The 27,513-nt window shown below is 40.1% G+C and overlaps 1 protein-coding gene across 14 annotated transcripts in view; it reads left to right on the top strand.

Annotated features, from left to right (window-relative positions):
• Positions 1-27,513, top strand: part of znf423 (zinc finger protein 423) — a 138,154-nt gene that overhangs the window by 79,956 nt on the left and 30,685 nt on the right. For 4 of the 14 annotated variants that reach the window (XM_067501308.1, XM_067501312.1, XM_067501311.1 and 1 more), the window contains one exon: positions 18,086-18,799. The exons of 9 other annotated variants lie outside the window; for them this stretch is intronic. In XM_067501308.1, coding sequence (XP_067357409.1) covers positions 18,086-18,171 — 86 coding nt within the window. In that variant the 3' untranslated portion in view covers positions 18,172-18,799. Of the gene's footprint in view, positions 1-5,921; positions 5,997-18,085; positions 18,800-27,513 lie in introns of those variants that run through there. One more of the 14 variants, XM_067501313.1, reaches the window with a different exon arrangement.

The following is a 27,513-nucleotide window of genomic DNA, read 5'->3' as shown; positions in this document are numbered from 1 at the left end:
ACACACATGCACGTGCACACCCAGATGCCTTGGAGGTATTGAGTGGCCACTCACCTGGATCTAAGTGCTCCCTGTGGAGTGTGGTGGCTAATGATGTGTCCACAGCATGAGCTTTACTTACCTATTTACATCAATGCACTCTAATAGTGTTAGGTAGCCTTCCTTATTCACATTCTTCACATTTTGATGATCAGTTGTCCAGGGACCAGTGTGCATTTATGAAACTGTTGTGGGATGTCAGGGTTGGCATCAATTTTTTTTCTCAATATTACCTTTGCAAAACCATTCCATTGTTTTCCCTAAAAGGTCCCTCAATTAAGTCATGTACTTTTCACATGAATTTTAGCACTTTTATTTTTCAGTTTGATGGCAACTATGACCACATAAGCTCATGTGTGGAGAAAGGCCTTAAATGAAGTCAGCTCACATTTCTTTTGTTTAGTACCCGGAGGTTGTACGTATCTTTCAGTTCATAACAGTCAGCCCATTTATTAACCTGCAGTCATATCTGGGATGCGCTTGACTAGTAATGTCAGTCTGGTGTCTAAGCAGCTGTCCCAAAGGCTGTGGCTGAGCTGGTGTGTGACTGTGCACACATTTTTCTGTGTCCCCCTCCTTCTTTTTCTTTTACACATGCATGCACACACACACACACACACACACACACACACACACACACACACGTATCTTAATGTATGTGTGTGGTTGTGAGCAGGGTCTGGTGTGGTTACTTTGTGTCACTGAAGACTTAATGAGGCGAATAAGAAGCTTTTAGAGTCAATGGAGGTGGATAATGTAGTTGAGGGTTCACTTGTATGTATGTGCCCATGTGTGTGAGACTCAGTCTTTGCCACTGGCTAGCAATGTTGCTGCTCTCTTCTGCCCTGTTGCACCTGAACTAATAAGCCACAGACTACCCTGCCTTGTGTGTTTGTGTGTGCTTTGAACCAAACGTGCTGCTTTTTTTCCATCACCAGACAAACCGGAAACTGATATTACAAGGTAGCATTTTTCAAATGCTCAAAAGAGTGAACAAGGAATGAGTAATGTTCTGTTAAAGTGAAAATGTACTGAAATAAGTGGACAGCTTTAAACAAGGTCAAAATGTACCGTGCAAACATGACTAATTTGGTCCCAGGCATGTGTGTGTTTTCTCAGAGGAGTGTTTTTAAATCTCCACACATTGATCCACTGGTGTTTAAGAAAAATCCTTAAGAATAAAAGCTGTTTAAATACCCATAACTCGCCCAGCAACTCCCCTCAAAAGCTGCACCTCACACCTGCTCTCTCCCTCCCTGCCATTACTGACATATTTAAGATAGTTAATGCCTCTGTCCCCAACATTACTGCTACTGCCAGTTTGTACCAACCATTATTTGTTCATTAAATTTTATGTTCATTATACTGTAAATCAGAAATTTAAATAAAATCTATTCAATAAAATTTAAAATAAGGATTCAGATTAGAAACAAAAATAAACAGGTTGTAAGACTTGTGCTGTCTTACACAAGGTCTGTGCTGTAATGGTATGAACCCCCCAACACTACCACCACCACCACCACACACATACACACACACACACACACACACACACACACACACACACACACACACACACACACCGGTCTTACAAACCTGCCTCCATCCATCCTTCCCTACATCCCTTCCTCCCTCACCACCTGGAGCCAGCGAGCTGTGACACCAGAGGGAGGGAGGGAGCGATGATGAAAGGACAGGGGACTCAGAAAAAAAAGAGAGAGAGAATGCACCACAGGGCTGGAATGAAAGAGTGAAGAAAGAATGGAAGAATGGAAAGCTGAGATTTGGCATATAAATAAAAGCTGATATAAGGATCTGTGTGTGTGTGTGTGTGTGTGTGTGTGTGTGTGCGTGCATGCATTCTTGCGTGTTTGACAGGCTGAAATTAAAGCTATCTTGATAGTAGATTAATAGAAGTGTCTGTTAGTACCCATAATCTGCCATTCTTTGCCTTTATTGACTGTGCATAAAAACATACACAGAATTGTTAGTGTATTTCTGTTTGTGTGTCTTTGTGTTTTTTGAAGGCTGGGAGCACGGTGGTCCCCCAGAGAGCTCATTTTGTCGTCTTCTCGCTTGATTTACCTTCTTCTTCTGCTGTTTATTACCAGTCATTACAAGCTGTTTGGAAACCTAATAGGACACACTGACAAATAGACTGGGAGAGGCCCAACCAGGATAGGCATCGGAACACAAAATAATAGTGTATGTGTTTGTTTGTGTTTGTGTGTGTGTGTGTGTTTGTTTGAGAAAATGAAATGACTGCTTTTGTGTTATTTTTCGTGTTTGCCCGTGAGAATATTTGTACATGCAACATCAGCTATCGTAACTCATGTATAGAAGTTGTCTGCCTTCTGTGAGTGATGTCTTTGTTAGCTCGGTCTGTCCAGGGAGATGTATGTGTCCTTTTTTGTGTGTGTGTTTGTGTGTGCGTGTGTGCGTGTGCATGTGTTCATTAAGCGGGTGGCCAAAGATAGCGGGGGCCATATAACATACTGTACTTGAAACCCCCCTTTGCATTCCTCTCTTTCTCAACCCGTCCAGGTGTGGCTACAGCAGCTGCTAAAAAGAATAGGACAATTACACACACTTACACACCAACATACTCCCACCCCCCTCTCTATCTCTGGCTAATTGTCACAAGACAAACAAGGCGCTTTGCCTTTATGCGCTTCATAAACAGGGGCCAAGCAACAATTAACTCCCTGCTTAATTCACTAACTATTCTGAATTCATTTTCTCCCGTGACAGGTACATCTGTCACAGCTGGTAGGGAACAAATGTGTGTGTTTGTGTGTGTTTGTTTGTTTGTTTGTGAGAGATGTAGTTTAGGCTTGTATAGTAATGCAGTCAGGCTGTGCCTTTAAACAGAATATGCTGGGACAGATTAATTTATGTGTGTATGATAAAGTGTGTGTGACTGACCCTAAAACACCAGCTAGTCTTTAAGGGTATGTGGAGAAAGAAAATGACAAGTCTATATTTTTCCTTTTGTTTGATTTCTTTGTGTCTTATTGAAGAATTTCCGTGTATACATGTGGGAGGCGAAGATGGCAGCACACTTTTTAAATATATCATGATTGTAACACAGCAGGGTAGGATGACCTGTATTTAATTTATAAGAGAACATGAGATGAACAAACCGGAAGAGCGGGCAGGTTGGGTACAAATAATTATTCACATTACTAAAATAGGTCATAACAACTTGGAACAACATGGGATGCTGTTTTGACTCAAAAGAAATTACAAACTGAGGGCAGACTAAAAAAGTACTCTATACCTTATGGATCCTGATCCTGATCCACATCTTGTAGATTCAGGTAAACACAATCGATGAGAGAAGAATATGCCTGAAAACAAATAAGAATGTGATTACAAACCTAAAGATGGCGTATCCCTCTACACGAAAGGTCCATCTTGGAAACTACTGCACACTTGTGCAAAGTATTGAAGCCTGTCTTGACAATTCATCTTTTATACTTCTCTCTCTGTGTTGGCTGTCCATCTAGATTGAGATGACATTTCCCTCCCCAGAGTTTCTTCAAACCAGCCTCTAAATCTGAGCAATACCCAAGCAGGCAGTGACAGTAGCACAGCATTTTATTTCTAAAAGCAGTTGGACAAAGAAGTTCAATTTGCTTTTCTCTGCTTTTTCAGTGACATAGCCATAACTTTGAAATTCTTTGTCTTCTCCCTATAAACAATGTGCAGAGCAGAACTGGAAATAGTCTTTCTCTGGTTTTCTCTGGCTGGCTTGGTTGTCAGTCTTCCATGCACACTCATGAGCCATTTATGTAGTGTTGTTATTAATTATTTTAATTCCATTCATTATTTTTTTGTCTTTATTCTGGAGGCTTTTTCACTCAAATGGTACAACCCTACAGGCATTACCACTTATTTCCTTTATTAGAGCTCCTCTCAGGAGTGGGCAGATCTTGGAGGTGATGAAAATACTGTTCATCAGTAGAAGGCCTGATTTTTGACAAGAAGGTCTGATATCTTGATACATTAAGGGCCGTGGTTTTATGTTTGTTTGCAAGTGGAATAAATCATTTTAGATTACATGTCAGTCTTTAATTAGTACATTTCTATAAATGTTCATAAATATTACATACCATTAATTAACAGTATATAGGATATTATTATCTATACTGCTTGAAATTAAATAACTGTTTTCAAAAGTAACACTGTGATCTTTGTGGAATAAGGGGAACTGAACAACTCAGAACATAAACTATTGGGATAGAGAAACATTCAAGTGGAGATGGGACACAAAAAATTGATACTTCACCAAAATGACAGGATAACAAGTGGGAAATTGAGACCTCAAGAAAACAAGATGTTGACAGACATAGTGGCGATTACAGATCAATTGAGTGGGAGTCATACTGATGGCAAACAGTAGGAGAGGAAACGGACTGACAGAGATAGAAACTGCAGAGGACACAGAGGGAACAGACAAGGGAGAAAGAAAAAAGGGAATGCAGATCAATAGGGTGAAATGAAGAGAGAGTGGGGGTGTAGGTAGGTGGAACAAGATGAATAAAGCAAGAGGCAGGAGGAGAGTGTTGGGGAAGAGAGAGAGACAGGAGAATGAGAGCGATTTCTGGCAGATTTTGGCTTGTGCTCAGTCCTCTTGCCGAGCAGCTGGACTTCATTAGTGGCTGGTGTTAATTACTGGGACTGTACACACACAGGCACACATGAACACACAGTAATAGATACACAACACCCACACTCACACAGCCTGTGATTCAGGGTCACCTTGCTTGCCTTGTTTGAACCAGCAGAAAGAGAGGGAGATGGTGCCAGGCTGAAAGAAAAACAGAAATGAAGAGAGCTGACACACAAGTGTCAGTCCACTGTGGGAGTTTTATATGTTATTAATGATACTTCGAGCAGCTGCATGGTGGGCAGCTGGGAGATGGACAGGTTGATATTGTGTTTCACTCAGTGATTGGCTGAGCATACTGTAGCTGTGTATCGTGCTCAATGTTTAGACTATAGATTGTAATCTTCAATTAGTAGGTGGAGATGAAGCAATAGAGACATGGAGGGAGATTGAGAGGATCATGAAAATAGAAGTGGTAATCCTTAGACTTTTTCAGGCAGCACAACAAGTCATTTACTGTACCTGTAAGCAAATGTTTTAGCAAAACGTTGATAACAATTTTGTACGTATCTTTCTCTGTTGACAAAATTATCAAGGAACCAGGTAAATCCAAGGTCTCTTAAAATCTGAAGCAGAAGCTTCTGCTCTGTACAGTAAACATGGACATGGTGGTAATTAATATTTTAAGTAAGATATTTGGCCTGAACTAAATGGTTTAAATTGATGTTTAAATGGTCTGCACTTATATAGTGCTTTTCTACCTATTGGCACTCAAAGCGCTTTACACTGCCGTTTAGAAGTTGATGTGGATTTTGAATTTGAAAACTCTGCATGCCGTTTGGAATGAGGAGAAATCTGTGATTCATTGTTACTCTCTGAATCAACCAGGTTGGATTAATCACTCATTAAGTGATTAAGAGTTAATGTACATTATGGACAGTGCAGATAGAATTCATATAGAAGTTTGGCTATGAATTGATAACTAATTGAAAGTTGAAACAAATTTTAACCAGAATGTTACCAGTTAGCAGGAGCACGAGGATGTACTATGAGTACATTTTAAGCCATTAACATCTAACTTCTGTTAAAGCTGCTTGAAGGATGATGTTGATGATTTTCAACTTGCATACTATAGTTCTAGTTGGTTAAGTACCTGAACTTTACTAACCATCACTCTGCTTTCCATTTCATAAAATAGAAAACCTCCTCGTGATGACATTATCTGGAGGGGGTTTTCAGTTCTCATGATTTCATCTTGTTGCTTACACAGAGGTTGTCTCCTGAATTCCTTCAGATGACACCATCTACAATGGAAAAACTACAAGTACAGACATTATTTAATTAGGTAAGGGAGAGATAAGTTTGATTTAAAATGTTTAATATCCTTTTCTGCATCTCTTACACATATTTGTCAAAAGAAAACAGAGACTTGTTAATCTGTGAGTTTGTTTCTTTAATGATAACTTTATAGTATTGTTGTCGTATTATGTGGCTTCCAACTCTAATTGGGCTGCTTTTAGGGTTAAAGATGTACACTGTTAAATATATCCCAACATCAAAAGGCAGCTATAGACTTCTCACTGTGTCCATGGTCTTCTTACAAAGATTTTTAGAATTTCTGCCTCACTGTATGCTGGCTTTGAATACTTGTGTTGGCAAACATACTGTATATTTGGGCCAGTTGCCAGAGGTGGTTCATTACTGATCAAGTCATTTTTGTCAAACAAGGTTTTACAAATGTGAGTTAATTAATACAGCTGGTGGGGTTAGAGAGAGAGAGAGAGAGACAGAGAGAAGTCAGACAGGCAAGCAAAGTGGCCCATCAACAAGAAGAAAAACATGTTGTGAACTGACATTGTTAATCATACGGTACTTTGTACATCATACTTTGTTGTCTTTAGTAAGACAACAAAATAAGCAAGCTCAATTGCTATCTGCTTCAATGACTGACTCGTAAAGTCGTGCTTGAGTCTGGAGGCAGAATGCATTTCCCAGAGAGAGAGAGAGAAGATGGTGTAAAGATGGGCAACAAAAGAGCATGTGTTGGGATGCAAAAGCCACACTGGGAGAGGTTGAAGAGTTTTCTTTGGCTCTTAATTACATAGCAGAAGACAGGAAAAGGCAGGAGTGAGAGCAATGAGGAGAGAAAGGTTGAAACAACAGTATAAACTATCGCTCTTATCTTTCGTCTCTAAACAGATGTCGACCAGGCTGTTCCTCTTTATTGCAGTACAAAGGCCTTCTGCAGACACAAACAGACGCACAGGAATGCACACACACCACCCTGGATAAATCAATGTCTTCTGGTTTCAGTAATTTCCCAAGGTGCTCTATTCTGACCCCTTGGGTGAGCAAGGTGACAAAGCCAGCCACAGTGGAGAGAATCTTTTTACTTTCTGCTCTGCTTTTTAGCCCATGTTTGCCTTCTTCTTTTCCTTCATTTATCTTTGCTTTTATCTTTTACTGTGCATATATAATATTGATGTGCAAGCATTTGTAATGAATGAGTATGAATGAATTATTTTAGCCAAATCATTCCATACAATTTAAGACAAAGCTTTAAATACCAATATGTTTAATAATGGAAAATATAACTAGCAATATTTGTGTGCAAGTGTCTTAAAAACTGCCCCCCAACCCCCAACAACATAAGGTATCCCATTTTAGTTTGTACTTTATGAATATCTGTTAGTAATATATTGGCTCTCAATAATAATTTGATAGACAGTATGTATTCATATTTCTAACTGAATTTAAAAGATAGGCATAAATTTAAAGATCAAGAACTACGCAGATTTTTGGAATTGAATCATCGAAATAAAAAGCTTTTTATGTTTTTGCATAAACAGCACCCAAGGCACATGATGCAATAATTAACCTCTAAAAACACATTCATTGACAGCCTGTGCCTGCACAGTGCTACCCAGCATGTAACAACTCACCTGCAGCACTCTATCACGTGGGTATATATAATGTTTAAAGGCTTTCTAATCTTCTAATCTGGTGGTAAACTGCAGGTTTGTAGATTAGACACTGGGTACTGTTGTGAACGCCACATGAGATCCGCCAACCCACCCCTGTGTAATGATAATTGCAATCATTATGCTAATACTGATTGTCATGTAATGTGGTATTTAGTTTAGGTGGAATAAGTAATTTACAGAACTTCTTTTATCTTATTAATTTTTTCCTCTATCTATGACCTTTATTCTCTCATCCTCCACCAGCTCTCTCCTTCCCCAGCAACCCACCTCCACTTCTTCATCTAATGTTCTCTGTCCCTCTTCATCCTTGTATCTCTCATGGATGAGAGACACTCATTTGTGACGGAGCCAACCTGCTAATGGTGGATGGCAAGAAACAAAATTGGCCATGCCAAATACACAAACACACACACAATTTGTCCATAAGAACATAGACATCCATCTGGAAGTACTTATTCTGATGCATTATCTCATGCATGCACATGCGCACACTTTGCTAGGTAGACACATGGACACACATCAGTGCATAGATAGACAACACTTTCATACTAATGTATTCACATAACACTCTGCAAGCTCCCTACTGCATTGCTCTTGGTGCTGGGCTCCCTCTCTGCTCTGCGCCGTGTCTCCTCCTCCTTCTCTTCGTCCTCTTCCCCCACCACCTTCTTCTCTTTCTCCCAGTACATCTGGCACGCTCAGCTGCAGAGGAGCACCATAATTATCCCGCCGGAGACGCACACACTTGCACTCGCGTACACACCCTCTGCAACGAAAGCTTACACACACTTGTCTTCGGCGATCCGCGCCGCTCCCTGCTGCTCTTCGTCACTACCGGGGCTTCATTAGAGTGTGTGGAGACTGTGTGCATGTATGAGTATGTGTCTGTGTGTTGATGCATGGTGCTTTTGGATACTATCCAGATGTTTTTTTCTTTATAGTTGAGGAGTCGGGCGTGTCCTGGTTGCAACTGCCCTGCTCCTGTATGCTCAGTATTTTGAGTTTGAATCCTGCCTGTCTCACATGTAATCTAGTTTCTCTCTCCCCTTCTCCTTCTGTTCTCATCAGTGTCCAGTCTAATTTAGCCATCATGTAGCAGACAGCAAGTGGGCAGCAGAGAGTATCACTTTGTATCAGACTGGGATACAACTAGGACCATGTGGTAGTGCAGTAAGGCAATATGGAAACTGGGTCTTCACTCATGTCTCTCTCATTGTTTTGCCATTAAAAAAATTACATCTACTTTTCATTAATGTGCATTAATGAAAATTGTGTTTATCAGTATTGAGTTACCAGAAATAAAGACACTGTCATTTGAAAGTATAAAAGACCCCTCCTTGTAATATAAATACACGTTAAATAAGTGTAAATTGACACATTACCCACTCACATTTTCTCTCTCTGCAGTAGTAATTGCAGGGCTGTTTTTAGTCTGTCTGATGTCACATTGTAATTACTGGCCTGAACAGGTGAAGGAGAGGCTGAGGTTGGAGTGCTGCTGCCTGGGGTGGGTGGGTAAGTGTGTGTGACAGAAACAGAGGAAAAAGAAAGAAAGAGAATGTGAATGAGTGAGTACAGTATGATTGGCAGTAATTGTTTGTACTGTAATTGTGTGTGTGTGTGTGTGTGTGTGTGTCCTTATAGTATGATTGGCATTCAGTGTGTAAGTCTGCGTGTGTGTGTTTGTGAGTGTAGTTTCATAGTGCCCGCTGTGGCTGCTCAGAGTGGTACTGTAGGTTTGATTCCCAGCGCCACTTTGTGTCAGACTTACCACAGAGCCAAAAGCAATTGAGCTTTGTGAAAAGGGTCTGGAAACGCCTCCCACCATTCTATTTTCAATCTGTGCTTTTAGTGCCACAGGAAGCATGGAATAAAGCACCTGCATCAGTCACATGCATGGGTGCTGAAGACCAATCAGGTGACAAGCTTGTACTCTATGTGTCACTGAGGCAATAAGCCACTTGATCCTGTTGATTGCAGTCTGTCTGGAACAGCTATTTTCAGTTTTTACCTAACCATTTTTTACTTGTCCAGAAATTACTGTAAAGCACTTCTTATAAGTGCAGTTTTATGCCATTAAATAGCCATCAAAAATAGCATAATTGTTTAAGAATCCTTAGAATTGATTTATGGCAGTCCACTTATCATTTGTAGGTACAGTCATAACATTGTGCTGGAGCTTTTTCTAACACAGTTTGTTGTCTGGTTCAAAAAGTTGAATTTCCCAACGCAAGTGTTTAATTCTCCAGGATTTTATTAAACTGTAAGATTACTAAATGCCTGGTCAAGTACAAATGTAATATGTCAAAATATGTAAAACATGTCCTAGAAGCCTGTTGATGTGGGCTAGCTGGTAAACTACTGTAGCTAGGAAGCTAACCACCAAATCTTTAACCAGGCTAGCCAATCATTATTTCACCTCAGACTTCTCTCAGCCATTTAGTCCTCAATGATCCTTGACTACTGTACCTATGTTCTAAGCAAGTTCATAGCAAGTGTATTCATGAATCTGTTCCTGACAGAACTGTGTGGATATTGCTCCTCTATTACGGAGCAAAAGAGAAAATTGCAGTTGTGTCCATGCCTTGGCCTTTTTGTATTTTTCTGTATTGATCTATGCCTTCTATTTTTCTGTCCAAACAACTGTGTCATAAGTTAAGAGTTCTTTCTCTAACACAAAGAGACCAGTCATGTTCAAATATCCTCTACACCATTTTGTCCTACACGTATGTGGGGACAGATACATTTTATATCATCTCTATTGATTATACTACAGACAGTTAAATTGATAATACATCTGAGGAGAGAACATCTGTACTGTATGTGCAGAGTGATTGAAATTCCCTACTCAAATAACGAGAAGCTAGGGGACTAGTTGAGTGGCCTGGTCTAGTTGGCTTCAGTTCCTCTGTCCTCTCCTGCACTCCATCATACTATTCCTCCCTAAACTCCTACCTCACCACCCCCACCCTTCACCAGTGCCTCTCTCTCTTCATTGTCTGTTCACTTCCCCTACGGTAGCAGGTTTACCCGTGAGATTCACTGGACTCAGACACAGACACACATACACAGTGCTAAAGGCCTAGGTAGAAACTTAATTTCCCCCGTGTTCTCCCTAACTTGGAATCTGACACTGTGACCAGAAATGAGTGTATGCCTATGTGTGTATGTCCATTTGGACATACCATTTGTGGATGAGGAAACGTTTTATGAGAGGAGAAAGGGTGAACGAAGGAGATGTCAGAGGATACAAAAAAGTTTTCACTAACCTACTGCACTGGTTGTGTCGGTGTGTGTGTGTGTGTGTGTGTGTGTATACATACATAAATACATACATATGTGTGTGTGTGTATGTATATCTATCTATCTATCTATATATCTATATATATATAGATATATATAGATATATATGTATATGTATGTGTATATATATATATATATATATATATATATATATATATATATATATATATATATATATATATATATATATATATATATATATATATATATATATATATATATATATATAAAAGATTTGCAAATCATTGTATTCTGTTTTTTTTAATTAATTTATTTATTTTTACGCATTGTTACGCAACCTTTTAGAACTAAATATACTGTTTGTTCAGTGCAGGCATCCAGATGTGTGTGCATCAGTAATAACAGAATGGGTCAGGATGACCTGGCATTTGATAAGATTAGCCTATCGAAAATTCTGATTAGGGATTTGATTTTTGGGGCCACAATCCAAACCCATGTCCTTCAGTTATTGGTATCTGCTTATACTGAGTCTGACCCAAAAGCTGTTTTATCTACGTCGTGTTTTTAAGGAGCTACTTCATTCCCATATTTTAATTCCTCATGTGAAAATAAGAACTTAGTTAAATTACATTAAGCTTACATTATTGATTTATAACTGATTAAATGATAGTCAAAACAATTTACATGACTGTATTTGCTACTGTGAAGGCACAACACCCGTTTTGACTCCAGTCTGCTAGACTGTACAATACAGATCCTTTAAAATATGCCTGGATCAGTCCCAGTACTGATCTTGAGGACTAGGTTGAGAAATCTCTAGTTCTCACACTCTATAATATTCCATGCAAAAACATTACACAGCACAAACATCTTTGTGTGTTGACTGCTGGATCATAATAACTCAAGCAATGAAATAAAAAATCTCTCAGTTCAGTTCAAGTTTAGCAGGAAAAAATAAAGTATTACTCTGCAGGTAAGGTGTACTCTCCAGTGTTTTTCTGCCTTTTGAATGCAGGTTTTGATTTGAAACTGGCTCTAATGAAAGTTTTAGTTGTGGAGACATTGGGATTCCTAGGAAGGTGCAGTAAGCAAGTAAAAGTCTAGACTTGACTCCTACATGTTGAGTACAAATTAAAGCAAGTTCTCCAAGAGGGAATTTGAATCTCGAGGAGGAGTACCGATTGAACCTCCACATTTGTTATATCACCACTGTGGCCCTAACTCTGTATAGAAAAAGACAGTCAAATTTGTCTGCTCTACATTCTGTTCAAGATCATGCAGCACATTGGAGAACCTGTAGACATATCTAGCATATCAACAGTTTTTGTTGTTTGGTCAGTTCATTTTCTCGTGATTACATCTTTTATGCCATATTGAGACCATCATGATCAAAGTTTATTTTATCAGCCTGATTGGCCAGATAAAGATAGAGAACACTTAGAAGTTGTTGCATTTGTGGTAAAGTTGATACAAAATTTTACATTCTTTTACACTACAATTACAACACAACAATCAGATCACATTTCATCAGCAGTTAATACAAAAAACTATGTAATTTCAAATGTTTCATGCATTTTTCCTGTCAGTGTAGTCTCTTTCTTGGTGTCTGTCCACCTGCCCATCAGTAACTGTAACGCCTCTAGACAGCACTGGCTTCCTGACAAATGGCTGTTGGATCGATAGCTTCCCACCAGCAATATTTGGTATCAATGCATGTCCTCCTCATTACCGCAGCAGGCTGCCCTCTCCATGGACCTGAATTATTCATACACACAAACAGGCACAAATATGCAGCTACACACACACACACACACACACACACAAACATACTGCATCAGTGAAGAAGATGGCCTTTTGCTCTGCCTTGCAATGCTTCCTTCCTCCTTTCCTCTCTCTCTGTTTCACTTCATCCCTTCTCTCTTTCTCTTGATTCCTTTAGCCCATGGCAGACGAAGGGTAGACCAAGCACCAGCCCCGCCTCCCTGTCTTTCTCTCTCTTTCTCCTTTTTTAACTTCTTGTTCACTCATATGCTTAATCATTGTTACTTGCTTCGCTCAGCACATTTTTCTTGGTATGTGCTGTGTCTTTTACTTTAGTTTGTAATAATACCATTTAGTCTGCACCATTATTTAAAGAAAAAGTAATTCTGTTATATTTATCTTTAAGTTTATTGTTCATGCAGCAAAATGGGTTTGTAGTTTGTTATACTGAACTATACTTTGTACTGCTAAACTCTTCCTTGGTCAACACAACGCTAAGCAGTGAAGTACAGTAACTAATAGAGTACAGCTTTCCCAGTTTTAGTAAGTAAGCAACCACCTTAAGACACGACACACGAGGAGGAATAGTCATAAACCCTGTCTTTTGCTGTAAACAATAACATAGACATTACCTGCTCTATACTTTGTGTGGCATCTAGAGTTAACAAAGCAGCAGCAATCCTTGTCTCTTATAATAATCATCATAAAGTTTAACAGTCTGGTGTTGTTGTAGTTGTTAGCCACTTAATGTTGTCTGCTAATGGTTTCTAATGATGCTTCATGTGCTTATGAGTGTGTGTGCTGATGAAAGTCTGCATGTGTATGTCGATATGCATGGTCCCTATAGTCCAATCATGTCTTCTCTGCAAGAGGAAATAGATATGAGATCAGTGTTAATTACAGAATAGATTAAAACTGGCGTACCTCTGCTTTGGCCCGTACCTTTTACAGCAGCTCCACATATGCACACACACACAGATGATAGGTTGTCACTCTAGAAACTACATTATAGATGTTTTTGAGTTTAAATTGAGCAGTATTCTCAACAGATACTTACTGCCATCTCACAAGCTTTTCAAATGTTGCCAGTGTATTCACCCGGCATCAAAAAGGATACCTGCGAGTTATGTCTGTATTTATGGCGGCAGTGCCACACTCAACAGTTCGCGAGTGACCATAACACAGGCACACACATTCCCAACACAGGATAGACTTCAGGCCAGATATTGGGATTGCTCCTGCAGTAATTAATCTGATACCCACTTTGTGTGTGTGTGTGTGTGTATGTGTGTGACAGTCATGGCCAAAAATATTGGCACCCTTGCAATTCTGTCAGAAAATGCAAAAGTTCTCTGAGAAAATTGTTCCAATTACAAATGTTTTTGTATTTACGTGCTTATTGTTTTTGTTTGCAATGGAACAACACAAAAAAACAGATAGGAAAAGTCAAACTTGATAAAAATGTACACAGAACTCAAAAAATACACTGAACAAAATTATTGGCCCCCTAAACTTAATATAGTAATAACTTAATATCATTTCTGAGTGCTTTTTTAAGTGTGTTTCAGGTCATAGACCTGCTGGAAGACCCATAACCTCTGGTGGAGATCCAGCTTTCTGACACTAGCCACTATGTTGTGCACCAAAATTCTTTGATAATAATCAGAATTCATGATACCGTTCACACAGTCAAGGCATCCAGTGCCAGAAACAGCAAAGCAACCCCAAAACAACTTTGAACCTCCACCATGTTTGCCTATAGGGACTGTGTTGTTTTCTTTGAAGGCCTCAATTCTTTTTCTGTAAACAGTGCCATAATGTCCTTTACCGAAAAGCTCTACTTTTGTCTCATCTGTCCAGTACGTTCTCTCAGAAGGATTGTGGTTTTGTCACATAAGTTTTGGCAAACTCCCATCTTGTTTTTTTAATGCCTTTGTGTCAGCAGTGGTGTCCTCCTGAGTCTCCTACCATAATGTCCCTTTTCATTCAGATGGCATGGATAGTTCGAGCTGGCGCTGTTGTACCCTGTGTCTGCAGATCAGCTTAAATTTGTTTGGAAGTTAATCAGGGTTCTTTATTCATCATTCAAACAATCTTTTGTTGGAATTTTTCAGTAATTTTGCTCTTCTGTCCACGTCCAAGGAGGTTAGCTACAGTGCCATGGGCTGTAAACCTCTTGATGATATTGCGCACAGTGGACACAGGAACATTAAGATCTGTGGAGATGGACTTGTAGCTTTGAGATTGTTAATGTTTTTCCACAATTTTTTTCTCTCAAATCCACAGAAACCTCTTACACTTAAAACACTTATTTCTTTTCTCCGTGCTCAGTCACATACAACACAAAGGTTGATTCAACTTTTCTAAATTTGAACTGGTTGCAAGTGTGATTACTATATTGCCCAAACCTGTTACTTGCCACAGGTGTGTCTAAATACAACTTACAGGAGCATCACATTCCATTTTTGAGTTCTATGTGAATTTTTTATCAAGTTTGACTTTTCTTTTCTTCCGTTGTTTCAGTGTAAACAAAAACGTAAGCACGTGAATACTAAAACATTTTCAATTGGAACAATTTTCTGAGAGAAGGGTATCATTTTCTGAAAGAATTGCAAGGGTGCTGATATTTTTGGCCATGATTGTATATGTTACAATGAAATTCTTTCCCAGGGAGCTAGCGCCAAGTGTCTCACCCAGGGACACACCTGGTGGGTAGGCTGCCAACTTCTGCAACCCATCCTGGCTGCTACAAAATAGGCATATTTTTTGTAGTTTTTTAATACTGAAAATGGTGAAAGCTAACTGCATTTATTGGAGCTGTACCACACATCATATCTTCTATTGTATATAATGTCAGTAACTCCTCGCCATGATAAAAAATTTTCATTCAATTATTTAAACTTTGTATTTGCATGATCATTATATGTTTGTGTACTGTATGTCCCATTTGAATCTCACAAGCCTCACCTTAGAAGAATTCATTCTTTCATTTGAATCAAACATCCTCAATTTGTTTCAGAAACGTGAACCAACAATGGCTGGAAATACATAAAGTAGAATTTATTCCAACCATTGCAAACACAACCTCATCCCTATAAGCAGGAGATGATCGCGGGTGTTAAATAGAAATTTGTAAATAATTTCTCTTTTCCAAAAGGGTTTACCTGCATCTGCATCATTATGGAAAAATGATAAAATATTGTATTAGCATTGTATTACTAAAGAGCCCACAACTATAATTATTATACCACATAAAAGTGGCCATCTATTCTTTTTATGTTGCAGTAGAACGACATGTAATGGTGTAACCATTTTTATTTGATCAGTTGTTGCTGTGGTACACTTTTTGTGATCAGCTGTTGCTATGTTACACTCTTCATCATCAGCTGTTGCTATGGTAAGTTGTTCATAGTCAAGCAATAAACTATAAATCTACCTTTTTTGTATGTGCGGCAGCATTGAAGCCTTACTCTGGGGCTGAATTCAGATGAGACATCTGCGTGTTTGCATCTATGTATTTGTGTGTGTGTGTGCGTGCGTAGGCGGGGGGTAGTGTGCCCTGAGGCGCTCAGTCCTTAGCGGTAGGCTAACAGGGCGCAGAGCGACCCTCATTCTCGCCCTGATCGATGCGGTGTGTACGTGTGTGGGTGTGGGTGTAGGTGTATTGTGGGATGTGTGCATGTGTGTGTCTGTGTCTCGTTAGCAGTAAGCAGAGGTGAGTCCAGGGACCTTTGCATTCCCTGCCCAGGGACACACACAGGTCCCAGCACCTGGACCAAACGTACACATCCTCACACACTGACACATGCAAAAGCACACATTTACTCACTCACACAAACGTGCAGATGTACACTCCAGATGTACACAACTCACCACCCCTCTCTATCTCTCATTTTCTCAGTTTGTCACTCTCATACACACTTTTTGCTTGACACACACACACACACACACACACACACACACACACACACTCACATACCATGCATACAGATTGAGTACAAACAGCAGTCCCAGTACACTGCAGTAGCACTAAGCTTAAAGTACAGACGTGGTCTGTAACACAGAGTAACTCACTGCGGAAGATAATGCTTCCATCGGTTTTCACAGAAGAAAACATAAGAAGTAAAATGTCCAAAACTGTGAGGAAGTTTAATTTCTCATTATTCATCATCTATCCAGAAATCTGAGCCACTCTGTGTTTGTGTGTGTGTGTGTGTGTACGTGTGTGTGTTTGTGTGTGTGTATCACGTATAATGATACATGTATAATGTGTCATTATACATGGAGTTGTTTGTGCCTTACCTACGTGTTCAAGTGCATGCGCGTTTCTAAAAATTAACTGTTCTAGTCAGATGAGCCAAATTCAGCCTCTGTCGATTTTACATGTCCGTGTGTGTGTACATGTGCATGCCAGTCGGCTCACCAGATGAACCATGAAACTGATGATAGGAAAAAATTTGGTGTGTGTGTGTGTATTTAAATAGGACTACTGATGTTCAAAGGTCTGACAGTGTGAGAGCGGTCTATCTCATTGTCAAGGACACCTTTAATTAGAACAGCAGGGGGTTAACTCTGGGTGTGTCTGTGTGTGTGTGGGAGAGATTGTACTTGCTGATTAATGAAATTTGTTTGTAAATTATAATCTTTGACAGGCCTGTGTAAATTACTGTACTGTAAAATAAAAGTAGGGCTGTTTCTTCCAGTTTTTGCTTCTTTTGTGGCTAGAGGCAATACGTTTCAGGGTTGTTAATCTGTGCGTCTCTTTCTCCAAAATGCGATATCACAGGAATGCATTGAAAGAACTTCTTCAACTTTGGCCCAAATAACTATTTTGTCTTAAAAGTTGGACTGTTCAGATTTTGGGTGCTCAAAGGTCAAAAGTCAAGGTCACTGTAACCTCTTGTCTCTCCCATACTTTGGAGGAAACTTCATTACATCTGGGACAGATGTCCAGTTGGACTCTTAAATGGACTCATTTGTATCTCAGACTGGACAGACATGCATTTAAACTGCATATTTATTAGTTGACAGCGGCATACATGAGTTAAGGCTCCTAATCATAATATATTATTGGCTTCCTAATATTATCCATGCTGGTTAAGAATGTCACTGTCTTATTCGCATCATCACATTCAAAGATATTTACTGAATGCTGTTTGTCTTGTTCAGTAATATCAAGCTAAGGAGAAACTAAATGATACATTAATGCCTCACACAAGAATATAGTTAAACATTGCAAAAGAAAAAAATGACACAGTAACATACTGTACACACCTCAAACAAGGTCATCTTTTTTATAGGTAAACATTAAAATATTTTGCCTTCCTCTGTATTTCCTCAATTCTAACCTGTTTTCATCTCACCCTTTCTCCCCTCTCTGCTTCTTCGCTCCTCCCCTCCCCTTCCCTCCTCTTCTCTGGTGAAGGAGCTGGAGGTTCGGGGGTTTATGAGTTGGCAGTCCAACTGCTGAAAGGGTGGACACCTATAGGGACCCTCACAGCAGCATGCTGACACATGCATGCATGCATACACACACACACACACACACACACACACACACACATGCACGCACACACACGCGCACGCACACACAGACACACACACACACATACACATGCTGCATACCCAGAGCCAGAGCCTAGGGAGTGTGTGCAGAGAGCAGCTGTAGGGCCAGTGGACTGTTACTGTAGTTCTTTGTTCAGCTCTGGCTCTGCTCCACTGCGTCCCTCTCTCCTTCTCTCTGTTATTCTTTCATTTTCCCTTTAGCTGTTTCTCTCTCCCTCACATAAGTCTTCAACTATTAACTTAGGCTACCATTTTTCTTAGTCACACATTCATCTGTGTCTATCTCTCCTCTGTACATTTATGTTAAAATACAAATTTGTATATTTTTTGATAATGCATTGATGACTAAACATTCATAACCAATTCAGGAAAGCTTTTATTGGAAACACTGGATAGTGGGACTGTAAAGTTAACATGAGCAATACATATGGAAAAGGCAAAGAAAAGACTGCCACCTACAGATACTTAAACCTCTCTGTTTGATTGACTTCTGGAGAAATGTGTGCAAAACGCTGCAGAAAATGTGTCTTTCATATGCTCTGCTTTCATTCCCATATATGAACATGTCCAAAGTCCAGAAAGAAGGTGAGACAAAGACAGGTGAAGTACAAAGCAAGACAGACATAGAGAGGCATGTATTTCTGTTTTATACAGTCAACATTTGGTACATAACCAAGATCAAGCTGCTTTTTGTCTGCTTGTCAGTGTTGTGACTCCCCCACATGCTGTGCTTGCATGCTCGTGCATGTGTGTGCGTGTGTGTGTGTGTGTGTGTGTGTGTGTGTGTGTGTGTGTGATTTTCTCTGTGTCTTTGTATGTTATTCTGTAATGCATCTGACCCTCTGGGTCTGTTCTTGGTCATACCAGACGTATCAGTCACGTGTGTATATTTCTTCCTCTGTCACTGTGTCTTAGTGTGTTGTGCTGGTTTCTGGGATGAAAGAAAGCATCTTCTGTCGCCACGGCGATCAGGCTAATTACAGCAGCTTAAGTGCTTTACCCACGGTCATCACACACTGTCAAAATACACCACTGAGAGCTTGAGTGTGTGCGTTTTAATTTTTAACGACCATGAAAGCTTGCTTTTAACCAGCTAAGATGTACTTCAATGCTGCGTGTGTGCGAACACAGATGCAAGCACACATTTGAAAACACTTCATTTGTCTGTTGGAGAGGTTTTAGGGCTTGATACAATGTTTTTTTTTTACAGTATATAATTTAAGAGCGTTACCCTATGTTCTTATTTGTCTTCTGGCACTCTCACTTCTACTTGAATGTAGATTTACTGTCAAAATACATGAAGGCAGACAAAAATGCCTGTCTGATAAAGATAGGTCTATCACAGTGACCATGTACTTTAAATGTGAGCATGTGCACGTTTGTGTTTATATACATACTCCTTTGTAAGTGGCTAAATTAAATGTTTGAGAGTGTGTACATGCGTGTGTGTGTGTGTGTGTGTGTGTATACCTCTGCACTGAGGATTTTTAGGTTGTGTGGTGTGTGTGGAGCCCTAATGGAGTGTGGAGTGTGTGTTTATGCATTCCCAGGCCGCTGTTTATCGCTTAGCGAGCTGGAACTAATTTACTAATTGAGTTTTGAGTTGGGAAGGAACAACAGAGAAAAGAGGGAGAAACGAAAAGGGAGAAGGACAGATATAGAGAGATATGCTAGGGGTTTCTACAAAAGTCTCACATTTCTTGAGAAAAGTAGAGAGAGGAGAAAAGGGAGAGGGATGAATTTTATTTTTGAAGTTGTACAAGTTATGCATTGGAGTGTCATTTCTTTCTCTCTCTGTCACACATGGAAATCCTTTCAGTAAAACTTGGCATCTTCTGTATGAATGTGTGCGCACATGTCTGTTGGGTAGCTGACAGGCAGCTGTGAAAGCCTGCTGGTAGATTATAAAGAACTCTGGCATCTCCCAGAATGCACTTGAACTGCAAGTTCCCAATAAAGGAGGTGGGGCGGTTGAGGGGGTGAGCATTTAACCCACAAAAAAGACTTACTGTACTTACTTTAAAATGTGTTACAAAGTTAACTTGGTCAATCTAAGTACTTTTAATGTAGCTTTTACCCCTTTTTTTTAACCATTATCTATAAACATAATTTACAGAAATAAATTGACCTGCACATTCCATAATGTATAGTTTTTATACTACACGCCAAAAATAAAACAGACATAAGAGAAGGTTACCTCCAGTGGTAAAACTAGGAATGTATAGCTAGAAAATTAACATACAATAACTCAGCCTTTCAAAGCACTCTTGTATACAGAGTATAGAGGAAACGCAATGACAATAAAAACCTTGCACCTTAAACAATAGATGGGTTTTCTACAAAGTAGGGGAGTAGGAAACTGAAAGAGAAAGGTAGGAGAAGGCTGATAAAAAAGAAAGCTGTAGACAAAATGAGGAGAAGACCTTAACAGCACTATGGGAACAGTAGAATGGGGAGTTCCTTCAGTGGAGAAAGCGAGAGAAGGTGGGGGTTGTTGAGGGAGGTAATGGGGAGGTCTTGGGTGGAGCCATTAGGGGAGTCATGTCAGTACCAGCTGCCTCTCTTGCCATATTTCCCATTATCCCTCTGGGTTACAGACTAGAAATTTCTACAAAGGTCACTTTAAATCTAGCAAAAAAGAAAGACCTACTGGAACACAGGTTGTCTTCCTCAGCACCTCAGGGCAATGAAAAGAAAAACGTGTTTAATACTTTGTATTTTGTATTTACAATATTTCAACCATCAGACTTCTTAAACAGTTAATCATTTTGCATAATAACATATTAATAGACTACAGTTAATTTATAAGATACATGGTCACCTACTATTGGTGGTCTTCCAGGCACATCCACCTGGAAGAAGAACCAAGGGTAGACCCAGAAAAAACTGGAGAGATTACACATTTAATCTGGCCTGGGAACGCCTTGGAATCCCCCTGGAGGAGCTCGAAGTTGTTGGGGAGAGGGACACAAGAAAAACTAAACCTGCTTTCACAGCAATCTGAAAAGCAAGAGATAATGGACAGATAGATGGATGGACATATGAATGTGTGTGACCAGATGCATTACAAACTGTATGTTTCATGTTTGTTTCCTTTCAAATTCAATATTTCTATTTCAGTATATATTTCTGTGACACAGTAACACAAATATGAACATAACAAAACACGCAAAATTCATGCTGATAAAGGGAGGATTTGTTTTATTTACCTGTTTGTGTCTGATGCTGCAGGTGAGACTAAATAGAATGGAAATGTTATAAAAGGTGATAGAAGCCTAAATATTGTATAATGTGAATGACAACTTGTGCATGCATTTAAAATGCTGCTTCATTGTCTCCACAATAATACATTCTCCTGAGCTTAAGTAACTGAGTGAGCATGGTGGGATTTTATTTCCACTCTGAATGATTTTTATGATAAATCTTACTCTTTTTCCCTCTTGATGTGTTTTGCCTTCATCCCCAGTCCTTACTCCATAGCCCCCCTTCCCCTCTCTCAGTGGTCCTCCTGTTCTCCTCATCTCCACATCCCTCCCAGGGTGAACAAATCCCTGTTTTCCTAGGTAGGAGTGTAGGGAGGAGTGGTACAGCTTAGATCTCGGCCCACCCGCATAGTCCCTTCATCAGGCCCCCCTCCAGTCCTCCCTCCCTTGCTCCATCCCTCCATCTCTCCTCTATCTATTTTCTAGTTAAATTATTGTTTTATGCTTTCCTCTCTCACACTGCCTGTTTTCATTTCTTACATACAAGCTTACATTTAACATTTTTGCATTGTGCAGATGTTCTTGTCTAGCATAACTTTGTCTAAAATAATCGCTGGATCATGCATAATCTGCCACATAGTAACAGATAAACTGGCCTTTATAACACTGAAAATTCAGTAAAAGCACTGTAAGTACCCTTTCAGAAGAAGTGCAAAACTACATTCATTAGAATAATAATACTGTAATACAAAACCAACAGCTTGTGTCATTTTTAGCCCCGTTCTGCACCTCCCCTTATCTTTCTCTCTGTGTATTTTCTCCTCCTCAGTTACTGTTAAACACAGATTACCTCCATTTCCTCCACCTCCTGACCTATCTCTCTTTGCTCTCTCCTCTCCTTCCGCAAACTCAGTGCCGTACCTCTGCCCACATTCTTCCATTTGCGCACTTTATTTGTTTTCAGTGGGCAGGGGGTCAACCAGTCATTAGGATTTCATTTCTCTATTCTTTTCATTCCTCTCTCCGTACACAGTCTCTCTAGTCTTTTTACCTGCCACCGTTAAAGGGATGTCGCTTCCCAGCTGAAGGCCTCATTTAAGAGAAGGATGTTCAGATGGAAAAGAGCAAAGAAGGAGAAGCAGCGAGCGAAAACAGGAGAGAAAGCATGCAGAGGTTCTCAAATAGGTGTGCATACAGTAACTATGTATTTAAACCCAGTTGTTCAGTTTTTTATTAGAATATAGTGGGTTTAAATAATGTAGATGGTCATATGAACAGATGACACATTAAAAGAGTTATTTATTGTTCTTATTTAATGTTATTTTCCATTACAAAAACAGCCTGCCTAGAATTGCATCTGGTGGCAATTAGAGCAATGATAATGAGTGCAAATTTTAGTGAAGAAGATACATTTGTGTATTGAGAAGGTTCATTCATACTCTCTCCCTTCTCATCTCTACGATCATTTCAAGCATGCATGGCTCTCCCCTACCATTTATCCATCTTTCCTACCTCCTCTCCAGTGCTATATCCTACTCTGTATGAGGTGGTGGATAGATTACCCATGTGTGGTATTGAGGCAGCTCCCTAAGCTACACACATAAACACACAAGTGCTAGCGTGTTTCTGTGCATGCGTTATGGTTGTGTTAGCATGCTGTGCAGGTGTGTCTGGGGCTGCTGAGGATTAAACAGACTTTTCTGTCTCCTGCCTGGGAAACACACCCACACAGCCTCACAGCCACACTGTACACATAAAAGGGCAAAAGCCCAGTGGAAAACACATTGAAGAAATAACCTAGCTTACATGGGGCTAAGCGTATACACAATCTTCAGCAGCGCTGACCTGGAGCTGCAAAACGGACACACTGACACGTGCATAGACATTGGCAGAGAAAGACACACTAATATACAACATGATTGTACAGTTTTACTCAAATAGTCCAAAGACTTCCACTCCCCCCATTCTCTCTCACTCACACTCAAATCCTCACACACATTCCCCAATTTATTGGTCCTCATCTCCTGGTGCCACAAGGTGTGTGACTGAGGTCTTAAAAGCAAATGCCAGATGCCAGTGCACACACACACACACACACACACACACACACACACACACACACACACACACACACACACATATGCAGGGAGACAGAGGGATATGTAAGAATGCACCCCCTACTATGTTTTGAATGGTCCAGCCCACACCACTGGTCCCTAGGGGCTCCTTTATAATTCAACTACTTCTCTGTTTTTCTTTCAGTTTTCAGTTTCTGTTTAATTTTTTTGTGTGTGTTCTTAACTCTCTCCCTCCCTCTCTCACTCTTCACATTTTAGTCACTCTTCCTCATTGTTTCACTCCAAATGTCCTTCATGTGTCACTTTTCCTCCTCTGGCTGTATTTTACACTATATATTGGGACATGGTGTGGACAGAGATCAGGTTATGGGTGGTGCAGGCGCTTCTTCTGTGCTGGAACGTGTGTGTTGGCCATCTGGTTGCCATTTACCCTATTTTACAACAGGATACTGCACTCCTGGGTTTTCCCTTCGCATTATACACTATGCATGTCAGTATAGGACATTAAGTGTGTTAGCGTTGCAGCAACTCTGTGGGGCTGGGCCACTGGGACCAGGGCCCTGCTTTGTTGACTTGGAAACCCTGTCTAGTCAGACAGGACAATGGAGTGGTTAGATGTTTACAGCAGTGTTATTAAAACAGGGCTCACGATCCGTGGTAAGCTTCATAATGTATGTGTTTGTGGAGGCCACTGAATGATAAGGGTGACTAGGATAACTACTCATTGAGTAGTGCTAAATTATTATATGAATATAATATTAAATATTTTGTCTAGATTTTTTATGTGTAAACTGTTAAAAGCAGTCAGTTGAAAAGCTGTAATAGAGGAAGTGATGTAATAATAGATAAATAACAGTTCATTTCACGTAGTAATATTATAACTTGATCAAAACTGTAGAAATAGTATTTTGTGACCTTGTGAAATGCTTCCTTGGAGCTTGGTATGCACCTCTGTTACCATATGCAGAACAGATGGGAAGGATACAGTGTAACAGTCATGTAACAGCTCATTGTATTAAAGAAAGTTTTTTCCAGCCAAGCTGGACAGTGATGCTTGACAGCATGTGTCTTGTACAGCATGGTGTATGCATGGACATGCACAAAACCAGTGTTTCAAACAACCCATGCCTCCTAGTAGGATGATATAGAAAAAGTTGCACACACTGTACACAACATTGTTCTTGTATCTTATGTCAATGGGGTTTCCAAAGCTATCTTCACTGTGGTGGAGCAGCTGCTGCTGAATTCACCTGCTGTTGACTGTCCAAGATCATAGACATTATAAATCAGTGTTTGGTCAGTGGTGTTGTTTGTTTTCTCAGGGTTCCTGCAAGACACTGATGATGGCTTTGTTAGATTTATTGTTGCCTGTCTGTCTGCCAGTGGGTTCATTGGCTAATGACTAATCATTCATGTGTGTGTTGTGTGTCTAGAAACAAGAGCAGAAGCTGAGGTGATTAAATGTTACCTCAACCTTTCATCCACTTTGGACCACCCGTTCATCTCTCTGCTTTATCCTTTGTCTCCATTTTTTTTCTTTTCCCCCACTCCCTCATTATATCTCTCAACCCTTTCTTCCTCTTATTCACACCATCTCTTTCTCTACTCCCCCTCATCCCTCTATCTCTCCCTCCCCAGCTGCACAACATTAGTAGATGAATGAATTAATAAACCACACGCACACACACTGTCATGAGCATACATACACAGCAGTGTTGACAGATAGATGGAGTGGGCAAGTGTTTTGCTGTCATTAAGTGGGAAACACCAGCTCTCCATCATTATGAACTGTGTGTGAGTTATGGAGGGAGGTCTAGTTGTTGGCTGTCTGTATGTATGGGTGTTGCCCATATTTGCAAAAATTGTAGTGTCCAAATTTCTTGACATAATCCATTAGGACTCAGATGAGTCTATGTGATAGTCAGTGATCTGTATGCCTTTGATCTATGTGTTAAAATTCAGTGGACAGACAGAATGATGCATACACAAACACACACATAATTAACACAGACGCTTCCAGTTACTGTGTGTGTGTGTGTGTGTGTGTGTGTGTGTGTGTGTGTGTGTGTGTGTGTGTGTGTGTGTGTGTGTGTGTGTGTGTGTGTGTGTGTGTGTGTGTGTCCTTTGCACAGAAGGCATGGGGGGCCTGTAGTGAGTGTTTGCTTTTTGACAGCTGATTAGGGAAAGGAGTGAGGAACAGGGAGCTCTGACAGGAAGTCTCCATGGGCATCCTCGGAGGAACGACCAGGAGTGGAGCGGGGGTTGCGGGGGGGCAATGGTTGGATGAGAGATGGGTGTGACCGACAGCAACATTGGTGGGAGAAGATAAGGTGATGTGTGAGTGTTGGTGGGGGGTAGATTGAGTAAGAGCTGGAGTAGGAAGGAGTTTAGCAGAGGAGAGAAAATGAGGAGAGGAGCCTTTCTTGGTGTTTTATAGAATGGAGAACCAAGAGGAGAGAAAATTTAGACTTGGTGGGGAAAATCTGGGACTAGAGTTAAGGTATGGAAGTGAAAAAGAAGAGGGAAGGTGGTGCAGCAGAGGAGGAGCAGAGAAAGTGAAAAGCAAGGTGCAAGACTCGAGAGGAAGGTGGCCAGCACCCTGTTGCTTAACACTCTGAAGAGGTCTCTCTTCCCATCTCTTCTTCCATTCTGTTTCTCCTTCACACACACGCAAAAACACACACACACATTGCACAACTGGCACACAAGGGTGCTGTTGCAATTAAACCGGCGCAGCATGAAGCCCAGATTGAGAGAGAGGCAGCGAGTATGCCACGCCACATGAGCCCTACCCCTGGAAAACACAGATGAGGAGGAAGAGAGGAAGGAAGTGAATGAGAGTAGGGATGGGTACAGAGAGGACAGAGGTAAAATGGTGTGATGATTGGGGCAATGATGGAGAAAACTGAGGGAAAATACAACTGAACTACTAGCAGTTGTCATAGCAGTTGCTCAGAAGTAGTTAAAGTTGTGGCAAAAATATCTGTAGCTGTATCAACCAGATAAAGTGGTGACCTGATCTGATTGTACAATGCATCCTGCCCAGTGACAGCTAGGATGGGCTCCAGCCCTCTTGACCTCCAACAGAATAACTGGTTAAGATAGCGTATGGATAAATACGGTATGTCAACCATAATGCAGTTCACCCCTGCCAGACTATCTTGATGAAGAAAGACAATAACCACAAATCAAAATGTATCAGTGGAATGGTGGTAACAGCAAAATTTGAATTAAATTGCTAAACTGGAGAAAACAGTGAAAGACTACAGAAATTTAAAAAAGAAAGAATTTTTACATTTTATTCACTTTCACTCTTTGTAATAAAAAAAACAGGCTATTTGGCTTAAAAAAAGCCAAATTAAAAAAAAGTCTGGTATTAAATTTTGAATTCATACCAGTAATGTAAATTCAGTTGTTGTTTTTTATTTCATAAGTCATGTTAGTACATTTTCATACTACTTATGTTTCTTTGAAAAGAAAAGCCTTTTGCTCTCTACTTAAATCAAGGTGTTGCAGAGAACAGTTGCATTGCGTCTAATATTTTGCCCCGCTACTGTGATGCAGCCATCACCTCTCCTGCTGTGATTGGTTCTTTAATTAGCTCCTAACAAGAGCCTTCAGGAAGCTGGTGTGCTGATTGGACGTCTTATCATTGTTAATTAGCTCAATTAAGTCATTAGGAGGGTCCTCAGCCTCGTTTCCTGGGGCCACACAGGTACTGTGTAGTGCTCCCTCCTTTTGTGCACTTGTGTGTGAGTAAAGAAAGACAGTGAAAGAGACAGCAAAGGAGAAGGTATTTAGATATAGAAATCAAGTAATTACACACTGTGTATAATGATAGACAATGGCATTGCTATTTTATCACACTAATATCCAAGCATGAGTAAACTACACACAAAATTTACATGACACTATGCGCTTGTATATATCCAACATAACCCTGTATCAAAGTGCTTTATTGCTATAGTGTTATAAAAAGAGCTATATAATTTGGTTGTTTAGTGGTG

Source organism: Channa argus, chromosome 4 (assembly GCF_033026475.1).
Source record: "Channa argus isolate prfri chromosome 4, Channa argus male v1.0, whole genome shotgun sequence".
NCBI classification, from domain to species: Eukaryota; Metazoa; Chordata; class Actinopteri; order Anabantiformes; family Channidae; genus Channa; species Channa argus.
The sequence above is the reverse complement of the archived record's forward strand: the minus strand, read 5'-3'. Positions and strand labels throughout refer to the sequence as shown.